We start from the raw sequence: 17,870 nt of genomic DNA, 5'->3' as shown, positions 1-17,870 counted from the left end.
GGTTCAGTTAGCATGAAAATGGGACGGCTAAAGTCTCATTTACCTTCTGTGTTTTTTATGGGTGGTGATGATGGCGGAGACGATGTCGAGTCCAGTTTGTCTTTGAATCGTTTTAATGGTACATTCACAGAAACTTAAATACGTGATAAACACAGCGAAACGAAGCACTTAAAGCACAACTTCTGTTCACCTCATTCGACGCATTTCTAAATGCTAAATCGTCCAACTGCGTTTGTCCTTTTGGTCAACGCGTGTTCACGGTTACACTCAAACAACTGATTGGCGTCTTGTGGAGGTCAAAGGTCAGCAATATTCAACGTTGTTAATGAAGCTGCAGCAAAAACACATCAAGCTTATATAAAGTTTGTGAGGATGACATCACCTCTTCAACATTTACTGTACAAAAAAAAGGTTTGATCCTCATTTTATTAGGATAATTCAAAGCTGCAGTAATATATGATTTGGCCACTGAGGGGCAGCAGAGTGCACATTTCTCACCTCTGACTGAATCCGATGAAATGAACTGATTTCATGTCTTCAGCTTCATATTTGAGCCAAAACAATGAAGCTTGAAGCCAAAAGAGGCTTAAAGGCTCATTAGAGCTGCTGTTGATACATAAATGGAAAACATTTGCATTGTGTTCATTAGTGCAGCTTTAAATGGAAAATAATACACTATCATGCAGAGTAATATTACAATATTAATACATATATTGATATAAATACGGCACTTTGAGTGAATAAAAAAACCCTTCACGTTAGCTATAAACCAGCCTGCTGAAATTATTACTATTATTAATATATAGCTGTTTTATTTCTTTTTTATTATCATTATTACTATGAGCTACACTGATGATGGTGTTGACGTTGGCCATCTTTGATGGGCCGGTCCATAACGTGGTCGTTTATTTCACTCTGTAAGATGTTACAATTCTTTTGATTATACCAAAAACAATTACAAATACTAAAAAAGGAAATAACTATCGATGGAATTATCTCTTAAAGGTGCAGTACGTAGCAGTGGAAACATTTCTAAAACACCCCCTCATTTAGCAGGGGCAGCATCTGACCAGGCTGTTCGCCTCTCCTCCGGGAAATGCTAACTTCCTTAGCATGAGCTGATCGACCCTGATGAGCTTTAAACTTAACACTTAAACTGAAAAGTTTCCCTCTGTGTGGACCGCTGCTCTCTATCGCCTCGTCAGGACCAAAGTGGTATTGCGAGAGGGGGACGGGCAGGTGCTAGCTTGTTTCTGGTGTTACATATAATTACTTTAACCACAACTGTCTGATATCAGTTTAAACTCTCTCCTTGTATCACATGATTGCTGCCATGGAAACAGTTCTGGAGTGTTCACATCATTATTATTATTATTATTTTTGTATTTTTTGGCACAAATTTGAAGTTTCAAAGAGAAGAATCTTTAGCCTAGTTCCCACGTTCGTACGTCGAGAGTCTGTGAATTCATATGAGGCGTACGTCCCTGCAAGGTGATAGAAACGTCCGCTGATTAGCCTGGTGAGACGCTCATTTAGTCTGTTCTGACACAGGGATGTATGGATAGCAATAGCCTGTTAGCTGACTCATAGCCTGTTAACGTAGCCAGCACATGGTCCATCTGAAATCGGTAGCAAAAGCTCAGCTTACTCGAGATAAACAGGAGGAGCTTTGCGAGCGTGGAAACCAGGCCTCAGACTCTTCCCTCCGGACGGTGAAAGCGCCGAGATCGTTGGGGTTGGTTCTGTTCACACAGAACTGCTTCTTTCAAAATTTCCATCTAAATTCTAAATAAACAGTCCAAACTTCCCAGCATCCAGGTGTCCTGCTAACGTTAGCTAGTCAAATACGGCTAATTGTGCTTGATCAGGTGCTTCTTCAAGTTTTAGGCCTGAAACCAGACTTGAAATCCGTTTTCTGTTCTCCTGAACATGTTGAACCAGGACGTGTTTGTGGATGACATCAGACAGGTGTGCTCTCAGGTACCAACATTTGGAACCAATTGATTTAAATTGAATCAGCACTCAATAATGCCGAACTAACTCAGCGGTTTTAAAAGTACGGCACCCAATCTGAGACCGAAAAATTCCGTCGGGATGAAATCCAAAGAACTAAACTACATTTCTTCGCTCCCTGATTCATAGCGACTAACGAACATTTACACAGATGGAGGTGATTCACCTGCCGCAGCTCTGCTAGCAGTCGCCGCGCAGTTTGAGGTCAAAACTTGATTTTTAAAACTTCATAAGGCAGAAACCTTACAAAGCTCTACAGTACGTGTGTAGTGGCAGCTTCCTGTTTTTATCGGCGTGCCGACGGTGCGATGGGAGGACGGTTCTCTCTCTCTCTCTCTCTCTCTCTCTCTCACTCCAGATCTCATCTTTGCTTTTGTAAATTAACGTCCTGATTCCGAGACGGCGTCAACAAATCCCGCCCGCTTATCACATTTGAGTTATTGCTCAGTTTAAATTGTGACCAGACCAGAGGATCGTTTCACTGTTTGTCAAAAAAATAAAAAAAATAAAATAGAGCTGCTGACCAACATCTAAGGCTGCGTTCAGGGACCGCTGTGAAAAACAGCATCCTCACAGGATTGACCAGATAGTCGACTGTAACGACCGCTGTCACGCCACAGTACCTGACCTGACGCTGCATAACGTCCATCTGCAAAATTTAAAAGGCTCTTATCAGGATCTGAGAGGAACCAATTCTGCTGGTCTAGAACCAAGAGCTGCATTGAGGCTGTTTGTAACATTCTGACAGCTGAACTCTGACCGGGTACTGGCCCGCTCACCTGGTACTGGCCCGCTCACCTGGTACTGGCCCGCTCACCCGGTACTGGCTTGTACACAAAGGTGCAGCTTTTTATTTGAGGTCGTTTGCTGGGTTTTTCTTTTAGATTCCTGACCTGAATTTTGCTCTGATACTTCAGGCACACACACACACACACACACACACACACACACACACACACACACACACACACACACACACACACACACACACGCACACACGCACACACACACACACACACACACACACACACACACTCTCAAAAATACATCTGCTATATCAAATTGTTCAAAACTACAGTAACACAATTACGCTTTCAGACGTTGGGTTTCCCTGGTAACTTAAAGTAACGCCACGCCAGTAGGATTAAACTTTTATGTTGATGTCAACGTCTATCTGAGGATTTGTTGCCATGGAAACTAAACTGCGTTTCTCAATGGCGTCAAGGATGCAACATCTAATATTCCCAGTGTTCCTCCCAAGAAGGAAACTTCTTCACAGTTTGAGATCTGCAACCATCCACTTTGCCCGTCCTCAGAAATCACAAAAGGTGATTTTGAATGTGCTAAACCTGCGATAGGATCCAGAAATGACGGTCGGCTGGCGGTCAAAGCGCCGCGGGACTCGCTCAGCCGGGGACTCTCTCTCCTTCTCTTCGCCAGGCCGTCTTTCACTCGTTCTGTGACGTGATGTCCTGAGAAGCAGAGGCAACATAAATTGTTGTTTGGGTCTCAGCAGCCTCCAGCAACCACACCAGCCGTGTGATGCCGCACTCACCTCCGTCTTCGCCTTCCTCCACTCGCCCATCGGACCCGACTTAGTCGCAACTGAAACGAAAACAAATCAGCTTCTTAGCCTCAAAACTGACTTGCGGGTTTAAAACGCTAACGTGAGTCAAATGTGACGCTCCACTGCCGTTAACCTTTGACCCTTTGATTAAAAAGTTATAAATATCAGTACATTTAACCCTTTGACCTGCCGGATCGAAATATTATCATGCAGAAAAAATTGCATGTTTTCACAAGAACATGTTGCCAAACACTGTGCGTTCTCCGGAGAAGCTTTTGTGTTCTTTTGTATTCTCCTAAAAACCTTTGGCTGGCAGAACAAGCCTCCAGGGCCTGGAGCTGCCGTCCAAGTTTCTGCGCAGCAAAGTTTGCTCTTCAGTACTTTGGTTTGCTTCCACAGATGTGGCATCAACTACGTACTCATGCAGGTCGTGAGCATCATGAAGGTCGTCAAGGCGACGGTCAGACTCCACATCAGACACCTGCGGGGAAGAAGGCCTGCTTACTGTTCCATCCTGACTCTGATGATGTCACAGGAAATGACACCTGACAAGCTCGATGTTTCCGTTTGAGGAAAGGTGAAAAAAAGAAGAAGCTCAGAGCAACTTTTACCCGGAGGAGAGAGAAGTGAAGGTGAAGATGGCGAGGATGAGGAGGAGAAGCGTCTTCATCGTCAGCCCTGAAACGGCAAGAGAACAGAGGCAGAATTTGAGTTTGACTTTACATTAAAAATGAGTCATAAAGATGACATCATCGTCGTCGTCGTCATCGCCACTGACCTGTGTGCTTAGGTGAGGTCTGACAGCAGCTGGTGGTGTACAAAGTGGGCGGGACCTCTGAGAAGCCGCCCAGTGACTGCGTGAACCTCTCCTTTGACTGACAGATCTCAGAGCAAATCTCCTCCTGGATGAGCAGCTTTGGGGGCGGAGCTACCTTATCAGGAGGGGTTGGGATCTCTGTGTGGTCTGAAGGAGAAAAGAATGGAATTAATGTCAAATACTGATCATATATATAACACATTTGTTATATTAATAAATTAAAATATCTAATTTGGAGGAGTAGGAGGAGGAGGGGGAGGAGGGGGAGGAGGAGGAGGAGGGGGAGAGTAGTTTGGGCACCGTAGGTGAAACTGCAGCTGCTGTCCAGCTCACTGCTGTCGAATCCAGACTGAGTCAAGGAATCCAACACCTGGCTGCTTCTGGTCCAGTCACACCCCCTGTCCTGCTCCTTGTCTTGCTCCTGGTCCCAATCTCGGTCCCGGTCCTGGTCCTGATCCGGGTTCGTCCCAAACACGCCTCTAAAGACCTTCTGGTCCAACCAGGACTGGCAGCTCTCCGTCATATCACTCAGCAGGCGAGCCAGAGAGCCGCGGGGCCGGCGGCGGCGTCTGAAAACCCTAAAAGAAGACGAGGTTCAACCTGCTGCTGCTTCAGCAACAACACCCATAATATTCTGATTAACATTATTATCAATATTCATGATGATGTTTTTCTCTCTGCCATGTTGCTCGTTATTAAGTTATTTCTTTCCTCCGTCAGGGGTTTCTCACAAGCTCTCAGAACTTTGTCACTGAACTGTTGTGTCCCAATAACACAACGGTCTCCTAGCAACCGTGGCTGGTGACATCACTCTCTGGCTCCGTGGCACAGCAGATGTCTAATGTGAAGAATTAGCAGCTCTTGAACCTGTCGAACATCTCCATCTGATTGGCTGCAGAGGATGACCTCAGCACCACAAGACGCATGAGTGTGTGCGTGAGTGTGTGTGTGTGTGTGTGTGTGTGTGTGTGTGTGTGTGTGTGTGTGTGTGTGTGTGAGGAAGGGTGTGTGTGTGTGTGTGTGTGTGTGTGTTCCTCATTGTATTCAAGAACAAAAAGTCCTCATGATGTGAATCGCAGTATTTCTAAATTCATGATACATCATCATAAACTGCCTGCATGTGTCACATGGCTGCCTTTAGTCAGCAGCCATGTGACACATACCACGCTAACATTAGCATGCTAATGGTGTTGTATGTGCTGGCGCTCACCTGACCAGGTTCTCCTTGTAGGACACGCTGCTCTTGCAGGGCGACAGCGACACGTTACCCTCGTCATCCCAGGAGAAGCTGTCCTCGGTGACAGCGTAGTACCCGTTGGTGAGGAGTCTCGGTGAGCGGCGGTAGCAGCAAGGGTCGCCGCCGCCATCCACAGACGAGTAGCAGATGTAGGAGGAGTCAGGGGAGAGGAGGGAAATATCGAGGCTGAGGGAGACGGACAGCAACATTAGAGTGTTAATAGCAAACTAAGGAAACATGCAAACTGCTGAAACTGTAGCGGGCAACATTTGAGTCGCGTCACCTGGGACAGGTGTGACTGGAGCGCAGCCTTCGTTTCACCGGTGAACCTGAACAAGAAGACGAGATCCAAACATTAAACGTCCGCTGCTGTTCTAACAAGTAAAGACACGTGGATCCGTCTGAAGAACCTCAGAGGTAGAACATTGCGATGTGCTCAAGATCTTCCCAGTAACTTCACAGGTAGAGCTAAGCTAACACTTCCCACCCACTACCATTCATTGTGCTGAGCTAACTAGCGTGAGCTCCCGAGAGAAGGGTCTTCTCGTCTGACTCTGGAAATGACGTCCCCTTAAAGTGGGCGTGTCCCTTTCGATGAAGTTGCATCTGAGGTTGGTTTTTTTGGGGGTTTTGTTTTGTTTTTTAACAAAGACCAGCCGACGTACTTGTAACCGCTCCGGAGAAGAACAGAGCCATGTTTGTCCTCCGCTGAGCGCCGCCCGTGGATCTGACAGCCAGAGACCTGCAGCGTGGAACGCGTTCTGCCAGGGAACACTGGAACACAACTGTGGGGGGGGGGAAAAAAGGAGATTTAATAATTCAGTTCTGATCAACGTTTTAGACTCCAGAGGAAACCAAACAAACAGCTTTTAGCCGACTCACTCATGGCGGATATTCAATGTTTTTTCATCTCATTTCCATTTCATTTGGTCCGCAGGACAAAAATATTAAAGCCACTTAAACATTAAATATGTTTGTGTAAATGTAAAAACTCAGTTGAGGAAAACATTTTTGTCATGTGACCTAAAAAATAGTGTTTTTCTCTCCGTGGCTGCTCAGGGACTCTTTTTTTTGGAGTGAATTTACAGTAAAATCAAAAAGACAGATACGTGTGTTCAAGATGAGAAAACCAGATCGACTCCCTTCACCTCCACGCCGTCCAGATCTTAAAGTTTTTCCACGGACGACTTTCACTGGATTACCTGAGCTAAGACATCAGCAGAGCTAACGGGAGTCTGCAGGACGGACGCACATTTGTAGAAGAGTTTTTACCGTGAAACTTGTCGAGTTGTTGCGGCTCTCACATCCTGCTGCAGCGGCCTAGAAGAAGAAGGAGGGGGAGAAGGAAAACAGAGAAAAACATAGTGAGGTCATGCTTCCTGTTAACTCCGTCAGTGCCGGAGGGAGCTGCGACCGTCACGCTCCCACTCAACACACAGAGGTCGCTGAGTGGTGGAGCAGGAAGACGGCGACGCAACGGTCTGCTTTGTTTAATCCCTCCATTTTTAGGGAGTTAAATCAGGTTTGGTAACACAGTTAAGGTCTAAGCTCATTTGGCGCCTGCTGGGAAGGTCACCGCGAGGTCGGGACATCCTCCTCCTCAGGTTCGACCTTCTCGCTGCGCCACGGTGAGCCTCCACAAACACTCGTTCACTCTCTTGTCTGACATCGGAGCAGCTGGAAGGGGCAGGGCAGTGTTTGATTGACAGCGGGCAGGTGTTAAGTGGTACAGTAACCTGCTCTGTGCAGTCCAGCACAGCGCTACAGTGGACATGACCCCAGTACCATTGTGAAAGGTGGATGTGCTAGCAACAGATGCTAGCAACTCATTTTAGCATCTGGTGCTAGCATCTGTCGCTAAGGTTTAGTCACAGTAAACTCGTCGCTGGCCAACGCCATCAAGCAAGTCAAGCAGAGAAAGACAAACACGTGTTGAGCGATGAGACAGAAGTCCTCTTCAAACACAAACTCAGCCTGAAATAACACTTGAAAAGAACTGCTGCACTTGGACTGGCTGTCAATCACTCTGAACGGGCTGTCAATCATTCAGTATTTGCTAGCACACATCAAATCATATTCTGAATATCACATATGCTCAGAGGAGCCGTCTCTTTCTCTCTCTCTCTGTCTCTTTTGTTGAACAACTGAACGAATACACCGGGTCAGAAACTGTTAGTGGGCGGCGGACAGACAGGCTCTGTTCTTCGAGGGGAGGGGGCGGGTCCTGCAATTTCAAACCACAACAGACTGGAACTGTTGATGCTGCCTGTCCATTCGCTCGCTCTCCTCAGCTCTCGTTGCATCTCACTCTTCGCGTCTCACTCTCTACCTGGTCAGCTCATCTTCACGTCAGTTGAAAGGTGTGCGATTGGGAAGGTGAACCCTCCTCCTTCATGCTACTGGGTTCCTCACTCGAGGGACTTCAGCCAGAGCAGGTTTTCCCTGTCCCTGACGTTCCTGACTTCTCCTGGATTTCCTCTGTATTAGGAATTTCTACACAACAGCACAAACTGACTCATTAAAGCGAAAAAAAAAATCCATTTCCAGGGCAACGCTGGATGAATGGAAAACAATGAAAAATGATTTAATGAAAGAATGACAACCTGACAAAAGCAAACAGATGGAATCAAAATAAGAGTTGCTTTCAAATCAGATTTTTCCTTCAACTGTGTGATGAACGAGATGCATCTGACTTTCTCACACACACACACACACACGCACGAACGAACGAACACACTGGAGTCAGGCTGGACTCTTTCCTTCCCGGCATGCACCGCGGCGTCTGCTGGAGGTGCTGATGCTGGAGGAAAATGCGTAGCAGGAAACGAAGGAGGATGAAGCCCCCCGACTCCATCAGCGCCTCCACGCTTTCGTTCTCCTTCACGCGAGAAACGAGAGCGATGATCTCGTCTGACCGACAGGTTCTGATGCTGCGAATATTAATACTGCATTAGGAACAGAATTCACTCATGAAATCACTACTTGTAGTGTTTCTGAGCCTCAGCACGGAGTTTTCCAGGTGTTTGAGCTGATACTGCTGCTGAAGCATCATCAGCTCTGTGAGTATAAATACTCACTACTGAGTAATGTTACTTCAAAGTCTATTATTTCTTGTGGTCTGAGGTGCTTTACATTTCACTCCTCCAGTACACCGCCCCGTGATGGGTTCACGGTCCTGGTGCCCACTGATATGGTTTGACTCTGAAGTTGCTCTGCATCTCCGGGCGCTCCAGGTTATTTTTGGCCACATTCCTGAAATATTCCCACGATAAAAAGTCCCGCATGTCTCCTCCGTGTCCCCGGGGACAGGCCGCTACAGACGCGGGGACTCGCCTTCATCCAAACCAAAGAGGAAACGGGTTTCCGTTTTTTTGTTTTTTTTTAATTGGTTTGTTTGTTTTTAAACGAAATATCGGGGGGAAAGAAAAAAAAGACGGAATAAAATAGAAATGGCGTAAAAACTTGACTTCATTCACTTAAAAACCCCTCAAAAATCAAACGTTCCTGTTTGTACGTGTTTGATAATCTGGTTTTCCATGTTTGTGTCAATTTTTAGGTGAATTCAGACAAAGAAACTGAACTCACCGGTGATGAATTTCTCGGGTTCCTCTGCCGGAAGTGAAGAAACAGTCACTTTCCTGTCGAGCGAACCAACTTCGTCTTCTTTTGATTCTGGACTTTGTTTCGAATCTTTATTTCTTTATTCGAGCGAAAAATACACCAAAAAACGCTCGCCTGCTGTTTGACTCGCCCCGGAAGCTGCGCCTCCTGTCAAATAAAACAAGCACCGAGGCGAGTTCCGGTCGGTACCTTCAGTATAAAAGCACCACAAAAGCTGACTCAAAAGCGTCACGTTGACTTCAGGGTCAGAGCCGCCCGAGCATAGGGGGCCCTAAACGGGATTGATAACCCCACCCCAACAACCAGGAAACAATAAATGCATTTACTAGATGATGAGGACACGATGGTTCGTATCCAGGACACAAGAAGACGCCTTCACACAAAACTTGTATCAAGATTTATTCTGTATGATGAAGTATGAAAACAAAACAGGCAGAGAAGGAAATCCTGCGTCAAGTGTTCGAGACAAGCTTCCTCCCGCGTCCTCCTGGTGAACCGCCCAACCGACGAATCCACACATGATGCTTGTGAGTGGAAGAAGGGGCGGAGCCACAACCAGGGCACTCTTGGGGGGGGGTTCAAAAGAAAACTGCAGACCACACCACTGAAGGAGGGACAGGCGGGGGGGGGGGGGGGCATGGTCACGTTTAGGATGAACGAACCGTTGGTGAGACGATCTGAGGGGCTGAAGACTCCTCCCCTATCAGGGAGTCGGGTGGGGGCCCTAGGTGAAAGGCCCCGCGCCGGCCTCTGCGATGCTGGTGGCGTGCATGTCCCGCGTCATGTTGGACTTCTCCTTCAGTTTGGCCTGCAGCAGCGCGTGCTGGACCACGCCCACCCTGATGTCCATCTGGACGATCTCCTGCTTCAGCTTGTTCAGACTCTGCTTCAATTTCACCACCAGAGCTGTGACACACACACACACTATTTAACATTCATTTCTCATCAACCAACGACAACACGGATGTTTCTTTACCTCCATCCGACATGCTGCTGCCTTTCTCCTCCGTCTCCTGCTTCACCTTCTCCAGCTCCTCGGTGATCTGAAGCACAGAAAGATGATGTTTCCCAGCTACTCTTTCTAAAAAAAAAAAAGAACCTTTGAGGGATGCAGGAATAAGCAGTTGAATGTCTGAGGTCAGGCGTGTGGCCCCCAGCAGCTGCAGATATTAGCAGGTTCAGTTCTAGCAGATCAGATCCACCAGTGAACACCAGACTGGTGGATGTTGGCGTGGTGGAGAGTCTTAAAAACCTGGGTTGCTAACAAGAGTCTGAAGGAGCCTACAGAGGTGGTGGAGGTCACTGAAGGTCATCAGGGGGAAACACAAGAAGCCTGAAGCTTAGTGGTGGTGACCTGGAAGTCATGTGACCCTCATGTAGTTCCTTCATAGGCTAATGTTAGCTTAGTGGTGCTAACCGTTGCATTCAGTCTTCAAGAATCATTAAAGTGGCGTTCACATACCCCCGCCAGGATTCTGGTCCTCTCAGTCACGCCTCCACTGGCCTGCTTGTAACGTTCCTTCACCTGGTGATAAAACACAAATTTGTTATTAGCAGTTGAGGATCTCTGGGCAGGAGGTTCTGGTTAGAGTGGGGTCACCTCGCTGAGTTTGGCCTGGGAGCTGCGGTACTCCTGGATTGGGTGCTCCAGCTGGTTGTTCAGGTACTTCTCCCGGCTGCTCACCTTCTCCAGAGTCTTACTGATGTCCTCCTGGAGTTTGTTCAGGTAGACCTGCCGAGACCAGAGAGGATGTCATGGGACAGGCTAATTCTAAAACCGCCCCCCTCTTATGTTCTGTTCTGGAGGAGAGGAGGGAATCCTGCTGCTATTGTTTACTTCTACTGCAGGTGTAGAATCCAGGTAAAGCCAGCGACTACTGATCCAAGCCTCCCCCTCTAGGAGCTCACATCTCTGGCATCATCTGATCTTTAACTACCAAAGACAACTCAGAGGTGGGTTCGCCCCAACTGGACACACCTGGGCCTCTGAAAGCGAGGAAGTGATGCCGTCTCTATGGCGATGCATCTGGTCCAAGTGGGTCCTCCAGTCCTGCAGACGAAAAGACACATGAAAACAGCTGAAAACCAAACGTACGTATGGACGTGGTTAAGCACTCGACCCGGTCTCGAGGTGACGTGTACCTTGTTGTCTGTCCTGACAGTGACCTTGAGCTGCGGCAGAACCCTCTCCACCTCTAGGTACCACTCTGCTGCATCAACAGTGGAGTGCAGGATCTCGTCTGGTTTGGAGGACGCCTCCGCTTCCTGTCAGGAAACCCGAGTGTTTACCACACCTTCCTCATAGTTTGATGCCTACACTAACCAGAAGACCAACTCAGAACTACAAATGAACACAGTTAGCAGGCTGCCATGCTAGCTGAACATGCTAATTAATACACTAGAACCTCCGGGAGATGGTGACCTCTCCTCACTACAACCCAGCAGGCCGGTACACACAGGGTTTTTCCAGCTGAACTCACAATGCGAGTGGTCTGTAGCTTCAGGGCCTCCAGATCCACCACGTTCTCGTCCTCCTCGTCATCAGGTTCCTCCTGAGCCCACACACACACAAGAAGGTTCTCAGCCATTCGTAAACAGCGACATGTCCTCTCGTCATCACTTCAACCTCAACCATATAAAATATCACCATCCTTTCTCCAGTTTGGAGATTTTAAAAAAAAAAGACTTCTGGATCAATTCAGTGGAAATCCGAGTTTCAGACAAATTCTATGTTGATCCAGACCAGACACTCACACTCTGGTCTCACATGATCAGCTGCGCCGTCTCCCCCTGAGCCGTCATCACATATCTGATGGATTTGGTGGTCAAAAATAGCACCGCAAACTTGTGACCAAAATTATGATCATAATCCAAAGATTAGAAAATCAAACATGAAGTTCAGGTGGACACCTACAGGCATCTCCTCCTCTACTTTGTCCAACGTGAGCTCGGCCTCGTCTTCGACCACACACTCTTCTTCTGTGGCCTCTGTGGGGTAGACTGGCCTGGAGTGAGCAAGGAAAAGGACCATCAGCGCCCAGAGACAAACACGGCTTCTGCTGTCGAGTTTTTCTGTGTCTACACCTACAGGTGACTGTTGATCTTTGAGTAAGTGGAAAAATGTTGGATAACCTTTTAAAGCAGAAGCCCCGCCTCTTCAGAGCCTCCTCCGCCAGTCTGTCCAATACGAAGCAGACGTGCTCACCTGAACCGGACTTTAATTTTGAGGGCGGGAAGTCCACCTTGATGCCCTGAGAGAGAGAGAGAGAGAGAGAGAGAGAGAGTGTGTGTGAGTAAATAGTGTGTTCCTCACTCTCTTTCTCTCTCTCTCTCTCACACACACACCCACACACACTTACAAAAGCTCTAAGCTCAGCCAGGATGTTGGACACGGTGGCGGTGGGGTCGTCGTACTCCTGGGGCTCGGTGAACGGCCTCCCCGCCTTGTTGATGAGCCACGCTGCGATGATGGCGAACATGTAGAACTGCTCGCCAGGGTTGGACACCAGGTACGGGCTGGACACGAAGTAATGCCTGACAAGGAGAACCAAACCTTCAGTCGCCTCCGCAGCTCCTGGTGACTTCACGTCATCTTTGTACGTTTGATCATTTATGATCATTGTTGTGTTGTTGACTTGTGCAACGACTGCGGATGTAAACCAACCCGTTAGCTTTCGGACACATTAACTGTAACTGAGGGGGCACAGCGCATTTATAGCAGTGTATCTTCTGACTTCCTCTTGAATATTTTGTTGTAGTAACAGTGACATCGACCCAATCAATCACAGCCTGACAAACAGAATTTTAACATTCGCTCCTGAGGTGGTACGGCTCACCTGGTCAGGTACTTGGCGTTGTGTTGGGCCAGAACCTCCTCGTAGTCCAGCACCCTCAGCTTCTCCAGCAGGGCCTCCATGATGATGAACCCCTGGTGAGCAGCTCCGGGGCCGCAGTCGTCCTCCTCACCTCGTCTGCCGTCGTTCACCATGTCTGTTCCTTCTGACGAACGTTTCCCAGTCGGGTTCCCAGTCAATACCAGTTAGCTCGCTAGCTGCACGCACGGTCTGTTTACTCTGCGTTGTCAGGCAACGGCTAGCTCCCAAGCTCGGTGGCTAACGTTAGCTGCTAGCGAAGTCAAGGTTATGTTTTCTCAGTCAGAAAATTTGAACCTCGTGGAACATGCAGAATATCCCGAAAGTGAAAATTATAAAACTGGGTTAAACCTCCTCATGGTGGGAGCCGCTGCTGTACAGGGCAACGGTAACTATTATAATCGTCGTCTAACACAACCTCTGCGACTTCCGGTGAACACTGTCAAATTAAAAGCTCAGCTCGGGCGTATTCACGATTTTTTTTTTACGTTAAGTAAGCTCTCACTTCAGGACAGTAAAGTGTAACTACCGGTATACGTTAAGTATAATTCAGGTAAATATACCTGCAAGCCATTCATAATTAAAGTACACCTCCATGTTAGTGACATTTTGTTAAATCTATTTGAGTTAAATCCAATTAAGTCTAACTATGACTGGATTATAGTTTGATTAAGTAGAATGAAATTAATTACACCCCCAAGTTATGTACAATTAACTCTTCCTCCAAGTCAAGAATGATTTACTAAAGGATACCTATAAGATAAGTGTTGTTTAATCAAGGGTGTAGGTCAACTACTATTTAGCAAAGTACAAGTCTGAGTAGATATCATGAAGAACGTCATAGAGTTTTGGTTGTTTTTCTCAGGTCAATACATGCAACTCTTAACAGAAGTCACTGAATGATTGAGACAGAATCCAGAAGAAAACCATCAAAAACCCCAACCTACAATTCTACAGTTCCATTTAGCAGACGCTTTTGTCCAAAGCGAAATACAACACAAGCAAGAATTCAGACTCCCTGCAGCCTTCTCCCCGCGCCTGTGCCACGCCAGAGCCTCAGAGCACGCAGGGCAGCCGGTCTGAGCGTGTGGACCGAGAGGAACGAGGTCACAATGACCCGGAGAATCCGACTGGAATCCCCACCTACGTCCCTGTGGCCCAGCACCACCCAGGTATCAACCCCAAAACATTTTATTCCACTGAAAGACAGTTGGTTCATCAGAATTCGTCTTTTTTTCATTGAAATGATGAGGGAATGAACTTAACGCCATATATCTTTTGTCCAGTGGAGGATGAGAGCCCCCCCCACGCCACCTCCCTTTCTATCAAACGGTGGCTTGAGTGAGGAGCAGGAGGAGAGGTCGCCCTGCGTCATCATTGAAGAGATCTTCTACACCGATGACGTGAAGGTACTAATATGGCACAGTGTGCAGGAGCTTGATGGGGGCGGGCGGTGCGTCCCAACCCCTGAGACCCATCCGATGCCCTCTCTGTACATCATCAAGAGGACAAATCCGTATTAGTATGAAATACCAATATGGACATATTCTAACTTCATTGAATATTTGTTTTAGACTCCGCAAGAGGTCGGCGCCCTGTGGACAGGGAGGGATTTCCTGTCTGAGGGCGAGGGCGAGGACGTGGACACGTTCATCAGTGAACAGGTCAGCAGGCCGTGTGCTCTTCAGTCTAAGGATGGTTCCTCTGGGGTGTTGGTTCTGTTCTTTCACATTCTAAAGCCAGCAGATGACAAGTTGAGCTTTTTTTTTTAAGTCGAGCTGTTTCTGTATCGTACTTCAGGAGGTGGAATTGACCGCAGGAGGGCCGCAATGCCAAGAGAGCAGGGCCGGAGGTCTGAGGGCGGAGGAGCTGAGCCAGCAGCTGAGCGAGCTCCTTCAGGGCAACATGGAACAGCATCAGATACAAGACTGGCTGGAGGTGGGAACAGAGCTCCGCCCACATTCTTGACATCATCATCAGTTTTCCTCTCTGCCGTTCTGGACCAAGTTGCTCTTGAGCGTCGTGATCACCATAAATTCTCCCTGGCTTCTCTCAGGCTCACGTCGAGGAAGAACTGGCTGCCTCCAACCACTTTGTGGCCATTTTAATGACGTGTTTTTGCCAGGTGGCCATGAAAGGTGAGTCCCATTATTGACACCTGTCCTCATGTTCAGCTCTGAGTCGTGGCTGCAGGTTTTCTGAGAGCGCCTGGACTTCACCTGACACACTGGTGGTCACACTACGTCTGGCCTGCTGGCCCTGGAGTTCTGATGAGTCTTGGTTTGTTAGTTTCAGATGAGGTCGCTCTCAGGCTTCTGAGGGACAGAGCCGGTCTCCTGCACCAGTTCCTGGATGACCAGAGGAAACCACTGCAGGCACTTTACGTCCTCCAGGCGCTGATGGTGGAAATGAACCATCCAAACAGTGAGTGCTACAAAATCATACTTCACATAACGCAGTATTAGTGCCTTGAAAATTGTCAGCCATGCGTTGATGATGGGGGCATCCTGTGCTCTCACGGTCCTGCCAGCGTTGACGTGCTGCTCTGTCCCTGCAGATCTGCTGATGCTCATGTTCGACGCTCTGTTTGATGCGGACGTCATCAGCCAGGAGGTCTTCCAACTGTGGGAGGCCAGCGAGGACCCGGAGCAGCAGGAGGGCAAAGCCTCAGCCTTGGAATCCGTGGAAGTCTTCTTCACGTGGATCCACTAGGACGAGGAAGACCACCAGGACCTGCAGCTGGACGCCTGCACTTGATTTCTTGCTTGGTGCATTTTGATTGCTTGCTTGCTTTATTTCTTGATTTGTTTGAAAATTTGGACCTGATTAAAGAATAAAGCTTGAACAGCCAGAGTCAAGATTACTCACCCCACACCTCACTCACCCCACCGCCTCACCCACCCTCATGTTGAAGCAAAACTGGGCACAAGTTTTTTATAAATGTAATAATCTCCGTGTATAAATAATATTGTGTTGACTCTGCATGCAGGTTCACAGATTCTAATTTAGAAATCATGGGAGATGAAACTGGAGCAACAAAGTTCAAAGAAATCATTCTCAATATTGGTGTCCGGGCAGTCAGGAGTGCAGTGGGGACAGACGTCTGAGGAGAAACCCACGCAAGACAGTTTATGTCCTGTGAGGTGAGTCCTGTGGATGACCCCATATTGTATTAATCAGTGCTGTGCTAGTTACTGAAAAACAGTAATTAGTTATAGTTACTAGTTACTGCAATTCAAAAGCAACTCAGTTACGAACTCAGTTATTACAACCAAAAAGTAAAGCATTCCTATGAAAAGTAACTATCTATCTATCAACATTGGAAGCTCTGTACTACCTGACATGCACTTTCATCGCTGAACTGAACTCCGCTGAGCGATGTGGTCTCTATTTATACAAACACGAAGATGTTTCAAAGTGATTGATTGATTGATTGATTAACTTTAGCCTGGCTAGCAGCAGCACTGCGCTGTTGCTTCGGTGCACGGGGTGAGGTGACACCTGTGTCGGTGTCTGTGCCGGTCCCTGACCCGCTGGCTTTAGCGACAAGTTTCGTCGCCGCCGCATGCTGCGTGCCTGGATGCTTCAATAGAGTGGAGCTGCTGTTTGCGGCCGCAGAGAGGCTCTTAGTTCCGAGACATAAGTTGCATTTAACATAAACGTTTACAAAGTCGTGAGCGTACTTCCACGTGAAGAAACTCGCCCGAGGTTCCGCCACGATGTCTTGCACGTTCTTGCTGTTATGAACAAACACGCCCCCACAGCGGGGCTCGCTCTCCTCCTGTCTCTTGCACGTCCCCCAAGTCCCCCCCCCCGACACAGGAATTAAACACTGTGGCTCAGCCGAGATGGTAAAATAACGTACAATAAACTAATAAACGGAACGTTTAGTGACTATAACTGAGTTATTGAATTTTAAAAGTAATGCATTTGCTTATCAGTCGCTGCCAAAGTTACTTTTCTGGCAGTGACTGATAACGCAGTCACACGTTAGTCCCAACACTGGCGGCTGGTCATGCTGTGGAGGGAAAAGGGTGGATGAGAGGAATCAGAGGACCGAGTCTCAGGTGCCAGATGGGGAATCTCTTTATTCTTAGCGAGGGACCCAACTAGCAACGCAGTCAGAGAGGTCTTCCCCCTGTTACAGAGTATGACATACCTTTTAATACTGTATTCAGGCTGTGTGTGTGTGTGTGTGTGTGGGTGTGTGTGTGTGGGTGTGTGGGTGTGTTCGTGTGACGTGATGGCCTTTACACAATCTTCAAGGACCAGAAAGGAATGGTACATTCCTCGATTACCCTTAGCTTGGACCGTGGCTGTGTGTACGTGGGCGTCTGTGCCATGTGTATACGTGGTGCACCTTGCCTGGTTTCCCAGGTGACTCCTGTCTTTGTGAGGTGGGCTGACATGTTTCGCGTCGGCACAGGTCATAGCGATGAGACTGAACTCTCATTCTCCGACAATCCCTGTAGTGATTTCAGGGGGGGACATGTAGGAGAATGGGAGTTGGGCCACGATGACCAGAAGTGGGTGGCAGGTCATTTTGACCTGTACTGATAGTAAACTGACACTAAACATGTCAACCCATCGCACCAAAAAGGAGACATCTGGAACATTGGGAATGGAGCAGAGGACACCAGTGGGAACACCACTCCCATCTGGTCGTCATCCAGTGTAGAGGAGTCGATCGGAACCTCAACCGGTCACCAAGTGACAAAAATGTAAGAATAGACCAGAGGAAGA

At 47.8% G+C, this 17,870-nt stretch overlaps 3 protein-coding genes across 4 annotated transcripts; 1 reads left to right on the top strand and 2 right to left on the bottom strand.

The window, feature by feature from the left end:
• Nucleotides 1-83: 83 nt before the first annotated feature.
• On the bottom strand, nucleotides 84-9,391 carry tmem71 (transmembrane protein 71). Its single transcript, XM_086204388.1, has 11 exons — nucleotides 9,220-9,391; nucleotides 6,907-6,954; nucleotides 6,300-6,419; nucleotides 5,918-5,963; nucleotides 5,608-5,820; nucleotides 4,698-4,975; nucleotides 4,359-4,544; nucleotides 4,192-4,258; nucleotides 4,000-4,061; nucleotides 3,569-3,618; nucleotides 84-3,485 (listed from the first exon to the last, which is right to left on the bottom strand). Exons 3-11 carry the CDS (start codon nucleotides 6,328-6,330, stop codon nucleotides 3,462-3,464), a joined length of 957 nt encoding a protein of 318 aa, XP_086060514.1. The 5' UTR covers nucleotides 6,331-6,419; nucleotides 6,907-6,954; nucleotides 9,220-9,391; the 3' UTR covers nucleotides 84-3,461.
• A 255-nt stretch (nucleotides 9,392-9,646) lies between these two features.
• Nucleotides 9,647-13,566, bottom strand: ift57 (intraflagellar transport 57 homolog (Chlamydomonas)). Of its 2 annotated transcripts, XM_086204385.1 has the most exons (11): nucleotides 13,092-13,566; nucleotides 12,615-12,789; nucleotides 12,388-12,506; nucleotides 12,170-12,260; nucleotides 11,736-11,807; nucleotides 11,398-11,520; nucleotides 11,234-11,305; nucleotides 10,856-10,987; nucleotides 10,718-10,780; nucleotides 10,232-10,298; nucleotides 9,647-10,161 (listed from the first exon to the last, which is right to left on the bottom strand). In XM_086204385.1, exons 1-11 carry the CDS (start codon nucleotides 13,241-13,243, stop codon nucleotides 9,980-9,982), a joined length of 1,248 nt encoding a protein of 415 aa, XP_086060511.1. In that variant the 5' UTR covers nucleotides 13,244-13,566; the 3' UTR covers nucleotides 9,647-9,979. The 2 variants fall into 2 exon arrangements, with proteins under 2 accessions (XP_086060511.1, XP_086060512.1); XM_086204386.1 differs by lacking the exon at nucleotides 9,647-10,161 and having other exon boundaries at nucleotides 10,236-10,336.
• On the top strand, nucleotides 12,623-15,944 carry LOC147262021 (eukaryotic translation initiation factor 4 gamma 1-like). Its single transcript, XM_086204387.1, has 8 exons — nucleotides 12,623-12,851; nucleotides 13,993-14,299; nucleotides 14,414-14,536; nucleotides 14,702-14,791; nucleotides 14,928-15,065; nucleotides 15,184-15,265; nucleotides 15,417-15,551; nucleotides 15,685-15,944. Exons 2-8 carry the CDS (start codon nucleotides 14,027-14,029, stop codon nucleotides 15,837-15,839), a joined length of 996 nt encoding a protein of 331 aa, XP_086060513.1. The 5' UTR covers nucleotides 12,623-12,851; nucleotides 13,993-14,026; the 3' UTR covers nucleotides 15,840-15,944.
• Nucleotides 15,945-17,870: the final 1,926 nt, after the last annotated feature.

Source organism: Aulostomus chinensis, chromosome 5 (assembly GCF_037954235.1).
Source record: "Aulostomus chinensis isolate RoL2024-O1b breed Wild chromosome 5, RoL_Achi_v1.0, whole genome shotgun sequence".
Classification (NCBI taxonomy): Eukaryota; Metazoa; Chordata; class Actinopteri; order Syngnathiformes; family Aulostomidae; genus Aulostomus; species Aulostomus chinensis.
This window is presented reverse-complemented; position numbering and strand designations above follow the sequence as displayed.

What these genes read in the sequence shown, in the direction of transcription:
- LOC147262021 (XM_086204387.1), top strand. Translation starts at nt 14,027, where the DNA reads ATGATTGAGACAGAATCCAGAAGAAAACCATCAAAAACCCCAACCTAC. An exon ending in TCTACACCGATGACGTGAAG is followed by an intron (nt 14,537 to 14,701) that starts GTACTAATATGG and finishes TATTTGTTTTAG; the next exon opens with ACTCCGCAAGAGGTCGGCGC. An exon ending in GGAAATGAACCATCCAAACA is followed by an intron (nt 15,552 to 15,684) that starts GTGAGTGCTACA and finishes CTGTCCCTGCAG; the next exon opens with ATCTGCTGATGCTCATGTTC.
- ift57 (XM_086204385.1), bottom strand. Translation starts at nt 13,243, where the DNA reads ATGGTGAACGACGGCAGACGAGGTGAGGAGGACGACTGCGGCCCCGGA. An exon ending in AAGTAGAGGAGGAGATGCCT is followed by an intron (nt 11,808 to 12,169) that starts GTAGGTGTCCAC and finishes GTGTGGGCTCAG; the next exon opens with GAGGAACCTGATGACGAGGA. An exon ending in CCTCGCTTTCAGAGGCCCAG is followed by an intron (nt 10,988 to 11,233) that starts GTGTGTCCAGTT and finishes TGGTCTCGGCAG; the next exon opens with GTCTACCTGAACAAACTCCA.
- tmem71 (XM_086204388.1), bottom strand. Translation starts at nt 6,330, where the DNA reads ATGGCTCTGTTCTTCTCCGGAGCGGTTACAA. An exon ending in TACAAGGAGAACCTGGTCAG is followed by an intron (nt 4,976 to 5,607) that starts GTGAGCGCCAGC and finishes GTCTTCTTTTAG; the next exon opens with GGTTTTCAGACGCCGCCGCC. An exon ending in TTCACTTCTCTCTCCTCCGG is followed by an intron (nt 4,062 to 4,191) that starts GTAAAAGTTGCT and finishes TCTTCCCCGCAG; the next exon opens with GTGTCTGATGTGGAGTCTGA.